The 23112-nt window shown below is 43.6% G+C and overlaps 2 protein-coding genes across 2 annotated transcripts in view; one reads left to right on the top strand and one right to left on the bottom strand.

The window, feature by feature from the left end:
* Window positions 1–23112, bottom strand: part of LOC146634319 (protein NLRC3-like) — a 580191-nt gene that overhangs the window by 406761 nt on the left and 150318 nt on the right. The window lies entirely within an intron of this gene.
* Window positions 1171–2705, top strand: LOC146634321 (uncharacterized). The gene is made up of 2 exons (XM_085376819.1): window positions 1171–1488; window positions 2376–2705. Exons 1-2 carry the CDS (start codon window positions 1229–1231, stop codon window positions 2644–2646), a joined length of 531 nt encoding a protein of 176 aa, XP_085232945.1. The 5' UTR covers window positions 1171–1228; the 3' UTR covers window positions 2647–2705.

Here is a 23112-nt window from a genome sequence, read left to right as displayed (position 1 = left end):
TGTGAAAAAACTAGTGAAACAAATGAACTGTGAGCTTGCTGTCATTCCGGGAGGCCTGACGAAGGAACTCCAACCGCTGGACATCGGTGTGAACCGCCCGTTCAAAGTAAGGCTGCGAGCGGCCTGGGAGCGATGGATGACCGATGGAGACCACAGTTTCACCAAGAGTGGAAGGCAGCGCCGGGCGAGTTACGCCACAATTTGCCAATGGATTGTAGATGCTTGGGCTAACATGTCTGCTGGCACTGTTGTTCGAGCTTTCGCAAAAGCCGGCATCGTTTCCGAGGAGCCGCACGGCACGGAAAGTGACTCTGACAGTGAAGAAAGTGAACCTGGCATGTTTGATGGAGATTTAGCGCAGCTGTTCAATTCAGACACAGAGGATGAGGACTTCGATGGGTTTGATTGATGATAAAAGTGTGAGTACCAAACTTTGTTTTGCTCCTGCTTTATTTTTAAATACGCATACGGTACTTGTATGCGCCCTATGATCCAGTGCGCCTTATGTGTGTGTTAAATACAGTAAAGGCACACATAACTGAGACTGCGCCTTTTAGTACAGTGCGTCTTATGGTCGTGAAAATACGGTAAATCATGGATGATGGTCCTGACATGAAGGAAGAGAAAGTTACAGGTTGCATCCTTTGACTTTGTCTCCGTGCCTTTGGGCCATTTTCAGAAGGACAGATGTTTCTGTTCAATTCTTAAATCAATTTTTTCAAACACAAACACTATTTTAAAGCTTCTAGAGAGTAAAATATTAATGATAATTATAATAACAATAATAAAAACAAAAGCTCTCAGATCCATCAAACCAAGCAGCAGAAAGAACAATAACTGAAGAGAAAACTTTAACCTTGTAGACTTCATTATGTTCCAGCTGCTCTACAGACGCTGTGACCTCGAACTTAAGCAGGTCGTAAAGTATGTGCAGCTCAATAACTTCATAATCAGACCCTGTGGTATTTAGGCAGCAGAACAACTAACGGTGTGTTCACACCGAACGCGATGGACGCGAATAAAACGCCCCAAACGCCCCTAATTTGACGCGTGTACATTCGCGTCTCAACGCGTGTCCAAGAAAAATCCATCGCGCGTCAAAATATGATATTTTGACGCGCGTGAACCGGAAATGTGGGAGGAATGTGGGAGGGAGCTGTGCCAGACCGGTATCTTTGCAAGATGGCAGCTATCGAGCTAGCGCTTGAAGAGAGAGTCTCCCTTCTCTATGTACTGTGGAGAGCAGAGCAGCAGCGTAAAAGACGTCCTCGCCGTACCTGGGTCCATCAGGTCCTCCAGAGGCATGAGCAGTTTGGTGAGTTTCACCACTTGCTCCAGGAGCTGCGCCTGGATGACGGCCGATTCCAGCGCTATCACCGTCGGCCAGTTTGAGGACCTGCTTTCCCTCGTCGGTCCCAGCATCGCCCGCCTAGACACCAACTACAGACGCTCAATCCCACCTGCAGAGCGCCTGTCCGTCTGCCTGAGGTTAGTAAAACTATTTAATACGGTAGTCCTTTATTGATATCTGTGCTAATATGCTAATCCATCCAGTTATACACTGCTAACATGGATGTGCTATGCTAACAGTGAATGCTGTCGGTGTTTACTGAAAGCAAATTGTGGTACAGAGACAACTATTTATAATATTTCTAGTGATACTCAGAAGGTCTCATCAAGCCCCGATTTAATTCGATTTATGCTGTTATCAGTGCTTGAATGATAGCATGGCTGTGGTGTCACATCAATGTATGCGCTCGGTGTTTGCTGATATCAAACTGTAACATTAGGACCACTGAGTTAACCTTGTAGTGATACTCACTCCTTTTTATTTAGACCTGGTTTAATTCTGGGATAGTTGAATATTTGTATATAATCCCTGCAGCTGTCAGACTCTATAGCAGGGGTCACAGCCTTTATTAAAACAGAGTTAGATAAAACTGTGAACAGTTTGGTTCATCTTTAGTTACATGGTTCTATCTTGATAAGCTGTCTTATCACAGATTAATTTTTCAAAAATATTAATGATTTAAGCAAGGAAAGGGCTACATGTCAACATACAACTCTTTATTTCTATTAATGTCTCACTTCATTCCTACCTGATTGACATGTTTAGGGATTATGAGTGATTGGCTCACTGTAGTTGTGAAAGTTGCTACCAATCAAATTATGATATGTTAAAGTTAAAACAAAACACAACTGTTTTAGATATTATCTAATATACATTTTGTAATTATCCTTATAATTACAAAATGTTTTATGTAAGATTCATGTTTTGTGATTTATATCTGACATCACAAAAGTATTTTGGAATTTGAATAATGTATTTTGTAACTGCAGCACACATAATACTGATTTTGAACAATTTTGTCCAGGTTCCTTGTCACCGGGGACTCCTTCAGGACCATCGCGTTCAGTTTCAGAGTCGGTGTGTCCACGGTGAGCCAGATCACCCCCCAGGCAGCGACGTCCATCTGGGACTGTCTAGTGGACGACTTCATGGCTGTGCCTTCACCTGGAGACTGGCGGTCCATCACAGAGGGATTCCAGGAGCGCTGGAACTTTCCTCTGTGCTGTGCAGCTCTGGATGGGAAGCACATCCAGACAAAGGCACCCCATATATCATATAGGAGACACACACATTGATATACACTAAATATTCATTTCATTTCTTTTTTGTGGTGCCCAAATTGATGCACCTGCTTGATTTTGTTTAAACAATTATTGCGCACTTTCTGTAAATCCAGTAAACTTCTTTTCACTTCTCAAATATCACTGTGTGTGTCTCCTGTATGATATTTAACTGACATTTTTTATTGTAACAACCAACGATTTATACAGGAAAATAATGTCTATTAACAAGGTTGCCCAAACTTCTGCATCCCACTGTATCAGTATATTTTGTCATTAGTATAATATGAAATAAATTCTACATGTGTCAAGTTGTGTGCCAACATTTGCTGTGTAGTAGAACTGAGACATTAGTCATTATAAACATTTATTTGAAATAATATTAAAAGTCTCAAACAGAAAAACATTAAACATAAATATATAAAATATAAGTATTTACAGAGAGACAGGAATAAAAAGGACCAGCTGCTCTCCAGAGCAGGAACAAGGCTGAGGAGGAAATGCTCCATTGGAGACTGGTGTGGCCTCTTCAGGGACTCCAGGATGGCCAGCTCCACCGCCGATGGACCGTCCTGGGACCCGTCCCTCATCTGCCTCGGAGCCGTCCTCCTCTGTGGGCCTGTAAAACAGCACAAAACACAAAGAAATGAGAAGGCTGCTACTAGATTTTAATTTCAACATTGAAAAAAAAAAAAACCAATAACAGGATATAATCAGATTGGTTGTAGATATTTAGTAAACGTGATCACAAGGCAATCCCACCGACTAAAAAGGTATCAGTGCTTGCTGTACATACCTGTGGGTGCAGCAGCAGGAGCTCAGGGACTGGGGATGCTCTGCTGCAGAATCAGTTGGTTCTATCAATACAGTATTAAATGTTAACAGGTTGGATATAATAATCGTAGAGTAGACAGTGGTCCCTCATTTATTGCAGGGGTTCTCAGAATAACTAGCCCCTGGCCACGCACTTTATACACTTTTTTTCCACACACACACATGAACATTGATCACAGTTCTCACAATTGATTCTCAAAGTGCAAACCTTTGTAGATTGCAAAACGTAAAAGTATTAATATGCCGCGGTTTGTCTTCATCTGCCTGCCACTTTCGTGCGCCTTTTTCCCTCGCGGTGCAGGTGTCTATTTCCGAATGAGGCTCATAGTTATGGGTGTTTTTGTGCTGTTTTTTCTATTGGACGCGATGGTTATCAAAACCAAACGTGATAAATTTGGCAAGCGCAGGAGATTTGTCAATCAGGCTGCAGAATGCAATGCTGTACTGTGCAATAAAAAATCAGCGAAAAAGCAAAGCAGTGACGGATGAACAGCGGGACCACTGTGTGCTGTTTATTAATAAACAATAAAATATATTCCTAAATGACAACATGCATAAAAGCAGAACGGTATTTGTACGTCAGTGGGAAAATAGCGGTGGCTTGCTAGCTTTTGTGCGGCTTCCCCGGGTCAGTGAAAACTTTCAAAAGAGAAATGAATGAACTTACCAGGTTGCCCGATCTCTTCACATATCTTCCTCCAAGCTCGGTCCTTTTTATTCCTGTCTCGGTACTGAAAGCAGCTGGTGTTGTACAGCTCCGAGTTTGCTACCGCATTGATTAGCCTTCCCCTCCATTGAAGTATGAAAGGCTTTGGCTGGATCTGCCCCTTTGACCTAGGTAACAGCCACGTCACCAGGCTCCTGATTGGTTGTCGCGGCGCGATTTGACGCTGGAGTTCAGATTTTTCCAACTCGAGCGGTAGACGCGAAACGCGCGTATGCACAAAATGCAACACAAAAACTCACGCGCGTGGTTTTATTCGCGAGTCAAACGCGCCAGACGCGCTACACTGACGCGTCAAAGTCTCTTCTTTCATCTTCTGTATCATTCAGTTTGCATTGGTAATGCCCATTATTGTAATGCTTTTTTAAGATGAGCAAAACTTTATTTCACTTTGGGTTAGCTGGGATAAGTGATGGATGGAGGGAATTTTACTTCAGCCACAGAAATCCTAAACAGGAAGGAGGAGCAGAGTTACAGTGGATCACTATCCAGCAGGGAAACAAGGTTTATTTCAATTTCTTGGCCATGAGTGAGATTTACTGAGTGGGCAAATTAGGGAGACGACACCATCAGATCCCGAGCCCTCCATGTGTTAATCAAGAGACGGCTGCTGTGCTACAACCATAAATAATGAATAAATTAGGAGCTAAAGCTGAAAGGACAGTTTATTTGTACCATCTTCACGTGAACACATTCAAGAACATCACAGATGAAGAAACATTAAAAACTTCCACACTACATAAAGCAAGAAAAATAGTTTTTCTTTCAGGTGGTTTCAGAAAAACAGAAACATCAAACATCTCCAAGACTCTCTTTGAAAGAACTAAAAACCTTTGTTCTCATGGTCCAATCATGAGTGAACTCCCCGATGAAGCCTTGTGTGCTAAAACATGTCAGAGTTTTAAAGGTTAAACATGAGTTTCCAAAACGTTTTGCTGGAGAACAATGAACTATTTGACTGAGTTTCAATCATTTACAGACGAGCAAAACCAGGACAGAGAAAAAAGGACAAAACTGACTCAGTAAAACAACAGAAAAGAAGATCCCATGTAGATCTGTATTATGTAGAAGTTCAGCCCAGCAACCAGTTCAGTTCAACACAAGTTTAAATGATTCTATCTGAACTCTGTGGAGCCTGATCTCAAGCTTTTTGAGTCTGACACAGAAACCAGAGGATCTTTCTGTGTCTTCAGATTCACTGTGATCCAGTGATGGGAGTGATTTCAGCCCTGAGTGATCGCGCTGATGTTTGCACAGAGCAGACAATGAGGTGAATGTTTGGGCACATTGGTAACAGTGAAACAGTTTATTAGTAACGTGGGATCGTTTGTGTGCAGAGTATGAACTGAGATTCCTGAAGCTCTTGTCACACTGGTCACAGCTGTAGTTTCCTTCCATGTGTGTACGTTCATGAATGTTACGATGACCTGACCGTGAGAACCTTCTCTCACAGTGTCTGCACTTGTGTGGTTTCTCTCCTGTGTGGACTCGTTTGTGTGATTTAAGCTTCCATGCAGTGGTGAAGGATGACCCACACTGATCACAGAGGTGCTTTTTAACCCCACTGTGAATCAGTTCATGTTGTTTTAAGTGATGTGATGTGGTGAAGCTTCTCCCACATTCTTTGCAGTATTTCAGTTTGTCTCCAGTGTGTCTACGTTGATGTGTTTTAAGGGCAGCTTGCCGACTGAAAGTTTTTCCACAGAGGTCACAATGAAAGTCTTTCCCACCACCACAGTGATGACAGGGTTGAGAACTGGATCCATCTGTGTCGCTCTGCTTCTAAACAAAGACACAAAGACAGTGTAAGTCAGTCCTTCAACATTTGTATCCTGAACGTCGCCTGAAATAAAGAGCATCTCTGCAGACGTCCAACTACATTTGACTGTTTCAGTTAACACACTCAGTTTACTGGGCTGCAATAACTACAATACTACCACCATAATACTACAGTAATACTAAAATCATAACTGAAAGGAAAATCTGAATAATCACTCAGAGCTGCTTTTCCATGCAGTAGAATTGCTAACATGCTAACACAGTTTAATGAGCAGAGTTGTTCCAAACAGTCAGGCTAAAATGACAAGATAACAATATAAATACATACCTCACAGTAGCTGCACTTGTAGAGTCTCTTTCTGGTGTGGATCTGTTGGTGTTGTCTCAGGTGATGTGGAGCTTTAAAAGTCTTCTCACACAGGTCACATTGATAAGGTCTCTCCTCAGTGTGGGTAAACATGTGTCGTTGTAAGTGTGCGTCTGTTGTAAACTGTTTGCCACACTGTTCACAGCAGTACACATCATGTCTGGTGTGAATGCGTAGGTGTTTATTTCGGTTCCCTCTCTGGCTGAAAGTTTTTCCACAGATGTCACAGCTGTATGCCTTAATTCCAGAGTGGGTAACTAGATGACTCTGTAAGCTGCTACTGCGAGTAAAAGCTCTGCCACACTGATCACAGCTGTACGCTTTAACTCCACTGTGGATGAGTTGGTGTTTTTTTAGGGAACCCTTCAAGGAAAAAGACTTCCCACACAAGTCACAGCTGAACGGTCTCTCTCCAGTGTGGATGACCTGATGCTGTTTTAGTGAAGCCTTCAGAGTAAACTCCATCCCACACTCGTCACAGCTGTATGCCTTAATTCCAGAGTGGGTAACTAGATGACTCTGTAAGCCGCTACTGTGAGTAAAAGCTCTGCCACACTGATCACAGCTGTATGCCTTAATTCCAGAGTGGGTAACTAGATGACTCTGTAAGTGACTACTGCGAGTAAAAGCTCTGCCACACTGATCACAGCTGTACGCTTTAACTCCACTGTGGATGAGTTGGTGTTTTTTTAGGGAACCCTTCAAGGAAAAAGACTTCCCACACAAGTCACAGCTGAACGGTCTCTCTCCAGTGTGGATGACCTGATGCTGTTTTAGTGAAGCCTTCAGAGTAAACTCCATCCCACACTCGTCACAGCTGTATGCCTTAATTCCAGAGTGGGTAACTAGATGCTTCTGTAAGCTGCTACTGTGAGTAAAAGCTCTGCCACACTGATCACAGCTGTACGCTTTAACTCCACTGTGGATGAGTTGGTGTTTTTTTAGGGAACGCTTCAAGGAAAAAGACTTTCCACACAAGTCACAGCTGAACGGTCTCTCTCCAGTGTGGATGACCTGATGCTGTTTTAGTGAAGCCCTCACAGTAAAACCCTTCCCACACAAGTCACAGCTGAACGGTCTCTCTCCAGTGTGGATGACCTGATGCCGTTTTAGTGAAGCCCTCACAGTAAAACCCTTCCCACACTCGTCACAGGTGTGTTTTTTCTCTCCCTTTCTTCTGTGAGGTTTGTCGGCCTCCTGAGAGCGCTGACTTCTGGCTCCATGTTGGTCCTGCAGTGACAGAGATACAAACAGAGGCAGTGAGTGAAATGCAGTCGTGGAACAAACTCAACCTTCAAACTCCATTAACACTAGTTTTAAACCTGAAGGTGGAGCGTGGCACCAAACACCTTAAAGGTCTCTTATCCCCACCTGCTGGTAGTTCTAACACATTACATCCAACCTGCTGTTAAAGATAATTCTCTCACCCCCGTTCTCTGCGGCCTGCTGGAGCGGGGGGGCTAGGAGGAGTTGGCCGTCCGGCTGCGGTCTGGAGTGTGGGGCCTCCCTGCTGCTGGGGAGTCGGGGCGGTCTGCCTCTCCCCACCGCAGGGAAAAGGGTAACACCACCTGGGTCTGGGTGCAGTTCCCCCCTCCAGGGGCAAGGGTACCTAGACCCGGTTTGTAGAGTACGCTTGGGGAGTGTGATCGCGTATACAGTGTCTCTTTATATTTGTCTCCACCTCGGTTGAGTGTGAAGTGCACATGAGAGCATGAGGGTGGGAATGGATGTTTGTGTCTGTGTGTGCCTGTATGTTTGTATTTATATGTCAGGTTGGGTATCAGACACCACCTCTCTGGGGACATCTCGGGCCTTCCAAGGTTTGGAGGCCTATCTCCACCCACCACCACTTCCCCTGCCGGTGGCGGACTCCCTCAGGTGTCGGTGCGTTGGTGGTTCTTTGTATCTGGGGGTGGGCGTCCGGGTGCACACCGGCTCACTCCTTGGCGGCTCGCTCGGGCCATTTCAGAGGTGACCGAGCCCCAGGCCGAGAGGCCAGGGGCTCGGTCACTCAGGCACAGCTGGCTGCCGGCGGAGCCCACGGGCGCATCACTGCAACTCCCCCTGGCTTCTGCTCCGCGGCTGCTGAATGAGCCCTCATCTGGGACTCTCCTCAGCTCTTACTGGGACAGTGGCGCAGCTGCCCCTCTGTGGGTCTTCCTTGGTCTCTTGTGTTCTGGGGGCCCCTGGATGTCTGGAGTTTTGATCTCCATACCCGCTTGATACCATAAAGGACAGGGCTGTGGCTCCCCACACTCCCTAGCAGATCATTACATGGAGAAACCTTTGGAATGCAAGCATGCTGATCCACACAGGTATGCACACAGGTGTACACATGGGTATTCACAGACGCGGACTAAAGCTTTCTTGGCTGCTGCCTCAAAGCACACTGTGCGCTGTCTATCTTGCGTGCTGAACAATATCGTCTATTATTTAATAATAACTATTGATATCTATGACTAGCTAGTTTATTGTGATGGTGCTTTTTTTTTCTATTATTATGTTGCTCTTTGTTGTTTGCTGTCTCCTCTGTTTGTTTTTTTGTTTTTTTTCTCCATACAGGTGACCCAGGAGTTTTTTTTGTTGTTTGTTTTTTTTTTCTCTCTTCCCCCCTTCTCACCGTCTCTTCTCCCCTTTGGTTTTCTTTCTTTCTCTCCCTCTCTTTCTTTCATTCTTTCCCCTGTCCTATTAAAAAAAAAAAAAAAGATGACAAAGGATGAACTGAAGCTCCGCCATCACGTGATGTCGCATACTGCTGTTTCTGATGTCACATAAATAAAAAAAAAAAAGATAATTCATGACTGTTCAAACACTAAAATCATGCCCATCCCTCCTGATTGTACACACACACACACACACACACACGCACACACACACACACACACACACACACACATTATTTTATAATTTAGATTATTTTGTTGTTTCCTATTACATATTTCTATAATTTGTATAGATTTATACAGAATTATTCAGTGATAATAAATCCTATGTTTGTTTATTCTAAAGGAACCCCGTTAGCTTCCACAACAGATGTTGCTCGTCTTCCGTCAAATACTCACATAAAATATTACACAATAAAGTGGATTCAAGATATCCACATAATTTCACTCTTACATCCACAGTGAGGTTTCACAATTGTTCAAATATAAGCAATCAATAATAATAATATCAATAACATTGAGGCACATTACACAAATTTCAAAAACAAATCATGTCTTACAATATTTACAACAACTAAAAGCTCTGTAAATCGGCTTTTAAGTGTTCATTGAAGTTTTGAATAATTCTCTAATTTTTTAAGGCAACTTATTCCACTTAAAAGTTGCTCTAAATGTAACAGTTTTACAAAACGTTACTTTTAACTCGAGCATTTACTAAATTGCAGCTTGTTGAAAACTGTGTAATATGATGATGTATTTCATCTGGATACTGCAGCTGAGCAGAATAAATGTGGTGTGTTTAACAGAATTGCTTTCTTTAGAACTACAAGTAAGCCATAGAATATTTTAGCCTGTACAGGAAGCCAAGAAAGGTTATTATGCATTTTATCAATATTAGTATAGTATGAACATCTTCACACTAATCTGGACGCCTTATTCTGGACTAACTGAAGTCTGTTAAGATCTGTCTTATTAGCTGCTGACCAAATGATTGAACAATACTCCAGATGAGACATTACTAGTGCATTAATGACATCTTTCATAATGAAGAAGTGATACACAAAGAGCATTTCATAGCCATAGCTATGCCTTGTCGGCAGAGTTATGTGACATTAGTGATGTTTGTATTTTCAGCGTTAACTTGGTTTTAAAGCCTTTAAAATATACGCCGTTCAATAGTCGACCTTAATCTGACAGAGAATGTGATGATTTTGTGGATAATTAAAGTCAGTCATATATCCACAAACACAACAAGCTGAAAGTCAGTGATGCTGCTCGGTTTGCAGTCCTGAACATCACGGCACAAGCAGGATCCACTGCACTGTTAATGTTAGCTGTGTTATATTGCTGCCTCTGTTCGGTGGTGTCGAGCCAAACGCACTTTAACGTGTGTTTGAACGAGCTGACGGTTCACTCGTTAAGCTGAAAGAAAGATGCTTTAATCACAGCAGTCACACATGTGTCCACTGCACCATCTGGAACTCTTCTTGTTTACACTCGTAATAACACAAACACTAAATCCTGCTTCTCTGCTGCTGTTGTGTAGCAGTGTGTACACCTGAGACTGTCACCTGTCTGTCTGTCCTGCACTCTCTCTCTGTTTCTTTCTCTCTGATTGTGGAATAAAAGTATGAACATGTGTTTATAAGTTACACTTGTGTTTGAATCCTGCAGCTTATCACACATTTGATTTCCATGTGTGACGACTGCAAGTGTCCAGAGTGAGGACAGACTGAGGGAGCCACTGCTGCACATCATCTGTGAGGCTTTGCAGCCCTGATGATCCACCAGGACAAACTCAGCAGTGTGTGAGGAAGAGGAGGAGGAAGAGCCAGCAGCAGCTGACAGATGGAGAGAATAGACAGACTGTTCCCTGTTTGTGAAGGACTGCTAGGAAAGTTTAACATAACTGTCTGTGCTGAATCAGTCTTATTAGGTAATGTTCACATAATGTGATCATCCCAGTGTTTCCAGTGTGGGAGAAAGTACTCAGGGCCTTCAAGTTACACACTATGAAAGGCAGCAACAAGTTTAATGTTCAGAAACCTAAAGTATGTATCAGCAGCAGGATGGAGCTAAAAATAAATGTTGGTTTCAGTTCTATGAAGCTTTGAGTATTTTGGATCAGTAGCTGCTGTGTTTGTTGCATCATATTGCTGTAACTGTTTATATGCTTTATATATTCTGAGCTAAGTTGATCTATAGTGTTACATCATATTCTATAAGGATGTTATGTGTTTGTAGACGTTCTGCCCAGTTTGACCCATTTAGCAGACGTCAGCCTGTTTAAGGCTCTGATATCTATTCTGTGTGACTTAAAGCAGTTATGACATGGTCTGATTTTCTCACCCAATAAAGGAATATTTCATATATCAGTCTACTCTTCATTCTATCAGACACAGTTATCACAGCTCCTACATTTGCTTTTTACACATATATGTAAGCATTGAGCCACATTTAGTACCAACATATTAAAAGAACAATATTTGTCTCTTATATATGATACATCTGTATACACACTGTCACAGATACTTGTCTGTGAGTGAAGTGATTAATATAATAACTATAATATTGGCCATATTATATTTACATTACCACAGTGAGATGACTTTAGTCTCATGAACAACATCAGCTAATTGTTATTTACAGCTAATCTTAAACGACTGTTCAGCACAGAAATGAAGCCCAACAATCATGTTTCACAGTCCTGTGGTCTCAGCCTCAGATACTCATCAAATCACACAGAGCTCATGTAGAAACAAATGAACTAAATATGTTCTCCTTCATTTCTGTCAAACAAAGCTGTATGAAACGTTTCCAGCTGTTAGTATCATGGTTGCTAGGCAACCTGGGCAGCGCGACGGAGGCTAGACGTCCCATTTCACGAGCCTACGAGCCTCGCACTTCGGCCTTAGCGGTCTTTGAGTACGCGGCCCTTGAGGACTTTAAAGCTGCAGAACCTGAATCGGGATACAGCCATGATGATCTCCAGCCTCGTGCTCGCCAACATTCTCACCTGAGTTAAGAAGACGATCACTGAAATGGTCTCAGCAGGTCCTTTGATGACAGCAATGAAATGCAGTGGTAAGGCTTTTTGGGGATTAAGTTCGTTTTCATGGCAAAGAAGGACGATGCAGTTCATCTGATCACTCCTCATAACATTCTGGAGTGCAGGCAAAATGCTATTATAAAAACTTAAGCAGCAACTTCTCCAGGTTCCAATATTTATGCAATTCTCAAACCTTTTGACCACGACTGTATAACCTCTTCTGAAGTTTAGTGGATATTATACATGGTTATGCTCAGGATGTGTCGGCCAGTTTCCACTGGAAACGCCTTTTGGTTAAACTGTCAGCGAGGAATTTGCATTTGCACTGTTACATTTTTATATAACTTTAATGCACATAAACAACAGCTGCTTGTTTCAGTGAAAATACATTGATGGCTTTTTAATAAAGTTGTGGAGCTGTAAAGTATTTTGTCTGGTGTCAATTCTATCGTCAGCTACATCGTTATGGCAAATGTTCAAATGTATATGGTGATAAATATCTTTGGTCATATGGTCCTGCTCTGTCTGTCACCTTCTGTGTTGAGCTCATTGTTTCCTCTGTAGTGGCTGAGCTGAGTCCAAGTAGCTGAAAATGTTCCTCTGCTGCTCCGTCAGACTCTCCTCCTCCTGCTGATCAGCTGGGACACAAAACAGATCTTTGTTAGGCTCCACACTGCACTGAAGAGTCAAAGTGTCTCATATGTTCATCTGACAAGTAAAAGAACACATTTTTGTTTCCCGAGGTGGGCAACTTGTTGGAAACAAACACAAAAGGTTTGAGCACTGATACCTGCCATTGCTGGCATTGAAAGATGCAACGCCAGCAATGTGGATTGTCAAGACTCAAACCAATCATCAAGCAAAGACAACAGGGATCATTTGTTTCTGTTTATTTAGCATTCACAGCATTTGTAGTTGCCTTCTGTGCAGGGGAAGTCCACGCACACTGTGTGGTACCGCCATCCGCAGAAGGTGCATTCAACCTCTGTAAGAGAAACGAGATTGTCTGAGACTGAAATGATATTAACTAAAGAAGTGGTGATTTGTAAAACTTCACATTTTGATCCGGGACGTACTCTGCATGAAAACAAGCGCTCACTCTTCCTGCTCAACAAATGACAAGGGCGGAGCCTTATACCACGTGATACAGAAGCTGTGCCGTGTGATGCTAAAATTAGCAGGGAAACAACAACGGAGAGCACGTCAGGGATGACGAGAAAGTGACAGGAGAAAATCCGTCCCGGTCAACCACCCAAACATCAATAACGGGAACCTTATACAGCGCTTCCCTATACACGTCGAACTCCCGCAGGCACAAAGACATTACGGAGGCTATCACTTATCACCTGACCAAAGATATGGCTCCATCAACACTGTGCAAAACGAGGGATTTAGGAAAACGATCAACACCCTAGACAAACGCTACACAGTGCCGTCCCGCAACTATTTTTCTATTGTTGCACTACCTGCTCTGTACACGCAGCGTCGAGCAACGGTGGAGACGGAATTTCAAGCAGGACAACATTTTGCTGCAACAACAAAACGTGAGACATTTGTTGTTTTATGTTTATTTATTGTTATGAGAGAATCATGATCTCAATTCTAAGCCAAAAAATCGTGATTCTCATTTTATGCAAAATCGTGCAGCCCTAACATTAACACAAAACTATTGTTTCACCAGAGAAACACACATGAAGAGAGAGAGACAATAACAGCTACCAAACAGTCGTCATAATTCGTCACACAATGAGAAAAGGACAAATCAACAAGTAACAATGACTAATTAATATTAAAATCTGTAACATAATGTATTGTTTGGAGTTTAGTCTGATTGGTTCAGGATGAGCTGCCATTATCCAATCACACGTCTGCTTACCTGCATCTTTTCTCTTTTTTCTAACCTGAGCACCTGATGGCTTTGAACTTTTGTTGTCCATCTGCCATTGGTTTGAATTTTGCGCTCCAGTACAAACACAAATCCCCCAACCCGAGGATCAGCACAATTAACCTAACAGACCTACACCTTAGTTCACAGATTCATTTTGTCTAAGGTTGATTTCTGGGATTTCACACAACCCAGGATTCAGATCGTGAATCCATGATGGGCTTGGATTTACATCATTATAAATGAAATGTGCTCTACTTGGAAGCAGCCGGCCCCGCCCCTTTTGACGGGTTGTGTGAGACTTTAAATCATCAAACTGTAAATTATAAATTTAAATTGTTATTGATCCTTTACCCCAAGTCCTAAAGTGTAGATTTATTTTCTTACTCTTCTTATATTTATTGTTTGTTTACTTGCACCGCTGTAACTGCAGCCTCGTCATCTCGTCTCTCTATCCGGTTGTTCAGTGATGACGCGACGAATCCTACTTCCGGGTCTAAAGTAGTCTGCGTTTAATATGGCTTTTGTGTTGTTAACATGTTTAATATTATGTATTTTCTTCTATTTGATCTCAAAAAGCTCCTAAAACAGTCAGTGATCACTGTTGACCTCCCTCGGCTTTTATTACCGCTAATCATTTATTTAAGCTCAGTTTTTAAAACCTTAGGGTGTAACTACAGCCCAGCCCATGCAGCAGTATATGAATGACTAACCTCGTATTGTGGATGGATTATCTCAGTTGTTCTCCTGGCTGAAGTTTGGTCCTTTTACAGCATCCTGCCATGCAATTACATTTGTTCCTGACCACCGAGAACACTCACATTAACTTTTATCGAGTGGGAAAAAAGTTATCTTGTTCATATTATGCTAACATAGCTGTGTCGCTAGCGGTCACGTAGCACATCATTATATACCACCTAGCCCAACTTCAGTAACCCTACAAACGTCACTGCTGTTTAGTTTTCTGTCTTCATTTATGCTGGAAGTGATAGCAGAGCTGTACGTTTGAATTTGTTTCCAAAACCCCGCAGTCAGGACCTGCTATATTGTATTTAGATGGAAGCTAGCGAGCTAACTTCCTGCTAACTTCTAACTCCGTTAAATGTCATAAATTCCGTTTTCATGGATGCCTGGATGTTAAACTCAATTGTTACACCTGGTAGAGCAGAACGCTGATCATTTTATTAAAGATGAAAGACTTTAGACAGTTTTTCAACTCTCAGTAATGCCACAGTGATCGTTTGATATATGGACCTGCAGCGGAGTTTAGACCCAGACACGGCTAGTGACGTCAGACTGAACAACCGGATATGCTGGACTGTCTGTAGCGGAGATGACAATAAAGTTTACTTTGACTTCAGCAGCGCGCAGGCGCACCGAGGGCTCTCACGCTCACTTTATAGAATTTAGAAAAAACATCGGTGCAGATTATAAGTCTGTATCATAATATCTGTTTGTTGTGTTGTTTTTATTTTGTTTTGCGAGTTGGTTATTAGATGCCGCTCCAGCCAGCCAGAGACTCCCCGCCGCCCCGCCCTCTCCTCCCTGTGCCGCCAGCAGCACCTCGCAAACGGAGGGCGCCCTTACTCCCAGCAAATGGCTGATAGAAAACCGATCGGTGCCTACGAATTTCCCAATATGCGCTGGCATGACGTCGGGGAAGCATGGGTACGACCGATTCTTTTATTTTTTTTCTTGCCAATACCCGTGATGCCCCCCCCACCACGATGCATTCTATTGGTTTGCACACTTACACACACCCAGCTGTGGTTTCCTGTTTTGCTGGACTCTGGAGAGCCCCGCCTTTAACGCTCTTCTCTCACAGAGAGCAACAGAAAACTTGGAAAAACTCCAGATTGACTGAACTCAGTTCAAAGTTACCTTGACACCTTTAGATGTGAGAGGTAGTGATGGTCCGCTTGAAGCTGACGCTCCGGTGCGTGTGTCAGAAAGATCAACGCGCTGCTTCAGAAGCACCGTGTCGAGGCTTGATTCGTTTGGCCAGAGTCACGTGATCAGTGACGTCTGAAGCTTCGTTTAGAACGTACCTTTTTTTAAATCGAACTTTATTGAAACACAATTAGTATACAACATACAAACAGATGAAGTTTACAAAAGAACAGAACATGAACATACAGAACCAGGAGTAAAAAAATTATGATATGAGTAGGCGAAAAAAATCAACATATTGTAACGTGCAGTGGAGATGAAGCCAGCCGCGGAGGTGTGCAGGTGGATAGCGAATGAGCAACAGCTTCTGACTTTCCAAAAAGTACTCATTTATTTACAATATCAAAAATAAAAGTGCTACCCCTACCACACATTACTAAAGAGCACACTAGTCCGCGTACACACGGGAGCATCCATTACAGGAGGAGTGCGAAGAAGAACAAAAAGGGGGTGACACCAGTCGTGAGACAGGAGGCGCCGCCATGTGGTGATACACTGCATTACAATAGCAACTATTACATAGTCCCCCCCTGGTGAGAAAAAGGCTGTCCTCAGCCGTACACAGCCGAAAAAGCACACACCACACCTAACAGTACCCTATACATAGAGGTTACAGCTAAGATTGGTGCACACACACAGGGCAAAAGACCATTTAAAAATGAAATTGGTGAAAATAAGACGAATATGTACAGTGGAAAATCAGTTTTCTTAGTTTTTTTCACTTTTTTCTTTTGTTCTTTTTTTGTTTTTTCTAAGTAAATGCCAAGAATGAACCTTAACGCACGAAAGAGCCATAAAACTGGATTAAGTAGAGCAAACAGAAACATCTACATAGCATGACTCAAAGTAGCAATGCAAATAGACAGCATCAAACAGGTTTAACCAAAACATTTCACTTCAGATCAAGCCTGGTTGTGTGAAAATCATTAGTCCATCTTTTGTTGCTCCAGCCAGACGTAACTCTGGGGCAACGTCTGGGCCTGAGATTGTAATGTCCACCAGCAGCTGGGTGCTGGACAGATCTGGGTGAAACACTCTCTGGAACAGCGCCCACACCAGAAGAAGAGTCAATGTCCGGTAAATCAAAGGGGAATGGCTCAGAGTCAATGTCAGTGTCTGCAGGGGGGCCAGGGAGTTCAGACCCTCTGCGGTCTCTCTCTCAGCAGGCAATGAAACAGAATGTTCTTTGGAAGTGAGAGAGTCCCAGGTATGGAACGGTTGCATGTTCACAACATGATAAACACCTGCATCCACACCGGAGTCCACCCAAGTGAGCCTGTAGGGTTGCTGACGACACCGTCGTGGTGGGCCTGATCTCTGATAACAACGAGACGGCCTACCTGAAGGAGATTAGGAATCTGGAGAACTGGTGCCAGAGGACCTCCTTCTAAACGTCAGTAAGACAAAGGAGCTGATAGTGGACTTCAGCACTAAGCAGGAGAGGAACTACCAGACCCCCGTCATCAACGAGTGCCCAGTGGAGAGAGTGGACAGCTTCAAATACCTCGGAGTTCACATCACGCAGGACCTGTCATGGTCCTGTCACATCAACTCCGTGGTGAAAAAGGCCCGTCAGCGTCTCTACCACCTCAGACGCTTGAGAGACTTCCAACTGCCCTCCAAGGTGCTCAGGAACTTTTACTCGTGCACCATAGAGAGCATCCTGACAGGAAACATCTTAACCTGGTTCGGGAACAGCACCATGCAGGACAGACGAGCTCTACAGAGGGTTGTGCGATCAGCTGAGCGCACCATCCGCTCCAAGCTCCCTGACCTGCACTCAATCTACAGCAGGCGGTGCTGGACCAAGGCCAGGAAGATCGTGAAGGACCTCAGCCATCCCAACAACAGACTGTTCTCTCTGTTGAGGTCAGGAAAGCGATTCCGCTTCCTGAAGACCAACACAGAGAGACTGAGGAGGAGCTTCTTCCCGCAGGCGATACGGTCTCTCAATCACAATCACACCACCACACAGTACTGACCCACACATATAGTTCTTACACACACACTGGACATTCTGGACATTGTTTTCACTTCATCACTTAAATCACTGCTGCTGTTATTGTGTATATATTTATTTATACTTCTTGTGTATTTTGTTCATACATTCTTATATAGTTCTATATTGTGTATTTTGTTGTACAGTTATTTTATTTTCAATTTAATTTATATATTTTATCTTATTCTATCCCAGTGTGTTGTACAGTTATTTCATTTTTAACCTTAATTTATATTTTATTCCTTCCTAGTTAAATTTACCCTTTTTAATTTTTCATATTTATTTCCTATCTTATTCATAGCCTTTTCCTTTTTTGTTTTCTTTAGGTCACGAGCAGTTGTCCAAGCATTTCACTACATATCGTACTGTGTATGACTGTGTACGTGACAAATAAAAATTTGAATTTGAATTTGTAATTAACATCACTGAGTCTCTGAGATACACACAATGGTCCCTGACACAGTGGTGCAAGTTTAGCAGTAAAGTTAGACTGAGCGTCTGACCTGGGGTGCGTCTTAACTCTCACAAGGTCACCAACACGAAACGTGGCATGTCGATGTCTCAAGTCATAGTAATGTTTTTGTCTGTCATGGCTATAGTCCAAAGCTGCTTTGGCGTGGTCGTGAGCTTCCTGCAGGGAGGCTCTCAGAGTCTCAGGGTAAGGCACACCCGGTTCATCAACACCTGCTGTAGAAGGCTGAGTGATAAGGTCAAGCGGGGTGTCTAACTCACGACCATAAAGCATCATGGCAGGAGTCATACCTGTACTGTCATGGGGGGCGGTGCGCAGAGCAAAGCAAATTTGAGGGAGAAACTTGTCCCATGATGTGTGCTTATCACCTACATAAGCGCGGATTGCAGTTTTCAGAGTCCGGTTGACGCGTTCAGTAGCATTTGTCTGAGGGTGATATGCCGTAGTGAGTCTGTGCACCGAGCCTAAGGCAGAAACAACATGTTCAAAAAGCTCACTCACAAAAGGAGACCCTCTGTCAGAAATGAGGTAAGTGGGTGTACCATGCCTAGCAAAAATGTCAGTGACGAATTTACCAGCTGCTACCTGAGATGTAGCTTCTTTGACAGCACTGGCTTAAACCCATTTACCGTATTTTCACAACCATAAGGCGCACTTAAAAGTCTTAGGTTTTCTTCAAAAAGTACGGCGCGCCCTATAGCGCAGTGCGCCCTGTGTGTTGTAATGAGGACGTAGTAGAGAACGCCATGAGAACGCTAAAGGGTGAAGTGCGTGCGTTGACTTTATCGCACATACCTGTATAAAAGAACAGGTATGTGCGTTATGCAGGACATCGTTGTTTTAACAACCCTGAAAATGGCAAAGAGACACGCTTACAAAGCACAGTTTAAACTGAAGGCCATCAGCTACGCGGAGGAACATGGAAATCGAGCAGCGGTGAGAGAATTTAAGATTAACGAATCGATGGTTCGCAAATGGAGGAAGCTAGAAAACAAGCTCCGGCAGGTCAAGAAAACGCAGCTGAGTTTCCGCGGACATAAGGCGAGGTGGCCCGAGTTGGAGGAAAGACTCGAGCGGTGGATCATCGAGCAAAGAACGAGCGGGAGAAGCGTTTCGACGGTCACCATTCGGCTAAAAGCAGTTTCACTTTCACTTTTTATGAAACGGTGCCATTTTTCCATCCGGACCAGGACTATGGTAGCGCAGCAACTTCCAGCGGATTATAAGGAAAAGCTGGCCATCTTCCGCTCCTAGTGCAGCAAACACATCGGCGACAAACACATCCAGCGATGGATGACCGATGGAGACCACAGTTTCACCAAGAGTGGAAGGCAGCGCCGGGCGAGTTACGCCACAATTTGCCAATGGATTGTAGATGCTTGGGCTAATATGTCTGCTGGCACTGTTGTTCGAGCTTTCGCAAAAGCCGGCATCATTTCCGAGGAGCCACACGGCACGGAAAGTGACTCTGACAGTGAAGAAAGTGAACCTGGAATGTTTGATGGAGATTTAGCGCAGCTGTTCAATTCAGACACAGAGGATGAGGACTTCGATGGGTTTGATTGATGATAAAAATGTGAGTACCAAACTTTGTTTTGCTCCTGCTTTATTTTTAAATACGCACACTTGTATGCTTGTGTGTTGTTGATGATGACGATTACTGGTAATAAAAATGTGAGTAAGGTACCGAACTCAGGTTTGCTCCCGCTTTATTTTTAAATACGCATACGGTACTTGTATGCGCCCTATAATCCAGTGCGCCTTATGTGTGTGTTAAATACAGTAATGGCACACATAACTGAGACTGCGCCTTTTAGCACAGTGCGTCTTATGGTCGTGAAAATACGGTAGTCAAATAGTCAACAAACACGATCAAATAAGCATTACCAGTGGGGGTGCGGGGAAGTGGCCCAACAAAATCCACACCCACATACTCCCAGGGTTTCTGGGGGACAATGGGAACCATAAGACCGGCTGCTTTTTTCTGACTTGGCTTGGTGAGTTGGCACACTGAGCATGAAATCACATAGCTTTTCACATCAGCTGCCATTTTGGGCCAGAAAAACCTAAAACGCAGTCTAGCCAATGTCTTAGAAACACCCAAGTGACCTGCTGTGGGGTGGTCATGGTAATAGTCCAGCAAGGTGCCTCTCATGGAAGTAGGGGCAAACAGTTTCAGCTCTTTCAAAGGGTGCAAAGCACATATGGACTTGGGTTCTCTGTGATACAAAAGAGAGTCATACACAACATACTGTAACAAGGTGGCATTGTCCGAGCTGTTCAGAGAGTCTGCTTCAATGTCTCTGAGGAGTGGACCTGTGACATGATCGTCTAACTGCAGCTGTCTGAATTGTGAACGGTCAGCCAGAATGACGGGGGGCAGAGTACGAATGTCCAGGCTGCCCATAACAGCATGATCTGGTAAAAGATCAGTCGGCCTGTCACAGGTCAGAGGCAAAGGGTTGCGTGACAGTGCGTCGGGAACTTTGTTCTGTGCACCAGGTTTGTGCACTATTGTGAAATCAAAGTCCTGCAAACGAAGTGACCAGCGGGCAAGTCGGCCCGTTGGGTTTTGACGAGACATGAGCCACCTGAGACTGTTGTGGTCAGTGAAGATAGTAACATGAACACCTTCAACATATGGGCGGAAGTGTTCCAGAGCCCATATCACAGCGAGGCACTCCTTCTCTGAAGTGCAGTAGGGGAGTTCAGCTTTGTGAAGGGAGCGACTAGCAAAAGCCACAACGTACTCACGACCCTTGTCATCCTTTTGCATCAACACTGCCCCAAGACCAATGTCACATGCATCGGCGTGAATGGAAAAGGGACGGTTGAAGTCTGGAAATGACAGGATCGGGGCTGATGTGACATGATCCTTCAAAGTGTCCATGGCCCTTCGACAGCTGTCGTCCCAGTGGAAAGCATTGTCCTTTCTGGTGATGGCGTGAAGAGGTTCGGCATGGCGGGCATAATTCTGAATGAAGCGTTGATAATAGCCAGTCAAGCCAAGGAACTGACGGACGTGTTTCACTGAGGTTGGGGTATCAAACTCCTTAACCGCCTTTACTTTGTCCGGATCGGGCTTAACACCTGATGATGTGATGCGGTACCCGAGAAAGGTGAATTCATCGAGGCAGAATTGGCACTTTTTGAGCTTCAATGACAAGCCAGCAGCCTGGAGTCTGCCCAGCACCTCCTCAAGATCCACTAAGTGCTGTTCAAAGGTAGGTGAGGCGATAACAATGTCATCCAGGTAGACTGCGCACGTTTTGTAAATGAAGCCAGCAAGCACAGAGTTCATGAGTCTCTGAAAAGTTGCAGGTGCGTTGCAGAGCCCAAAGGGCAGCACCCGAAACTGGAAGAGACCGCAGTGAGAGATGAAGGCAGTTTTAGGCTTCGAGTCCTCTGCTACAGCAATCTGCCAATAGCCTCGCGCTAAGTCCAATGTCGAGACAAACTTTCCTCTTGCCAGAAAGTCCAAAGACTCATCTACACGAGGCAGGGGATAAGAGTCTTTTCGGGTAACTTGGTTGAGCCCTCAAAAGTCCACGCCAAGTGAACTCCAGGAAGCCCTGATAAGTATGCCCAATAATAAGGCCCCAGGTCCAGACGGTTTCCCTGCAGAATTCTACAAAGAATTCTGGACAATTTTGGCACCAGTATTCCACGGCATGTTGCAGGAAATCGAGGAAAATGGCAGACTACCACCAAATATGAATTCTGCCAACATTAGTCTCCTGCTAAAACCAGGCAAAGACCCTTTATTTCCCTCAAGCTATCGTCCAATCTCTCTTTTAAATGTAGACCTTAAAATAATCTGCAAAGCTCTCTCAAAGAGATTAGAGAAAATGACCCCCCTCTTAATTCATCCTGACCAAACTGGTTTCATAAAAGGTCGGCACTCCTCAACAAACACTCGTAGATTACTTAATTTAATAGACTACTCATACGATAAAAACATCGAAACCATAATATTATCTCTAGATGCAGAAAAAGCATTTGACAGAGTTAACTGGAATTTTTTATTCGCAACTTTACACAAATTTGGTTTTGGAAACTCTTTCATAAACTGGATAAGAATATTATACAATTCCCCAACAGCTCGTATCAGAACAAATGACCAGACATCCTCCAGCTTCTGTCTCCTGAGGGGCACCAGACAGGGATGCCCACTCTCCCCTTCACTTTTTGCAATTTTTATCGAACCTCTAGCAGCAACATTTAGACAGGCTACAACAATTAAGGGCATAAAATGTAAGAACATAGAACATAAAATCAGTCTCTATGCGGATGATGTGTTGCTTTTTCTGCAAAACACACAAACCAACCTCTCTGAGGTAATTACTTTAATAAACTGGTTTTCAAGAGTTTCAGATTATTCAATTAACTGGCCAAAATCTACAGTTCTCCCCATTAACTGCTCCTTCCATAATTCTTCCTCTGCCCCACTGCAATCCGGAAATATTAAATATTTAGGTATTAATGTCTCTCCTAAGCTTTCAGACTTAACTAAATTAAACCACATCCCACTTCTAAAGAAAGTAGAAGGCGATCTGACTGGATGGAAATCTTTACCCATATCACTCATGGGAAGGGTCGCCACTATAAAAATGATGATCTTGCCAAAAATAAATTACTTATTTTTGATGATCCCTAACAAACCATCACAAGATTGGTTCAGATCTCTGGATTCATATATTTCCAAATTCCTTTGGAAAGATAAACCCCCGCGTATCAGCTTAAAAACGCTACAAAGAAC

Source organism: Diplotaxodon limnothrissa, linkage group LG3 (genome assembly GCF_057381915.1).
Source record: "Diplotaxodon limnothrissa isolate DT_005_m linkage group LG3, D_limnothrissa_male_GT1.1, whole genome shotgun sequence".
In the NCBI taxonomy this organism is placed as follows: domain Eukaryota; kingdom Metazoa; phylum Chordata; class Actinopteri; order Cichliformes; family Cichlidae; genus Diplotaxodon; species Diplotaxodon limnothrissa.
The sequence above is the reverse complement of the archived record's forward strand: the minus strand, read 5'-3'. Positions and strand labels throughout refer to the sequence as shown.

Coding starts and splice junctions, on each gene's coding strand:
- LOC146634321 (XM_085376819.1), top strand. CDS start 1,229: ATGTACTGTGGAGAGCAGAGCAGCAGCGTAAAAGACGTCCTCGCCGTA. Junction 1,489..2,375: donor CGCCTGTCCGTCTGCCTGAG/GTTAGTAAAACT, acceptor AATTTTGTCCAG/GTTCCTTGTCACCGGGGACT.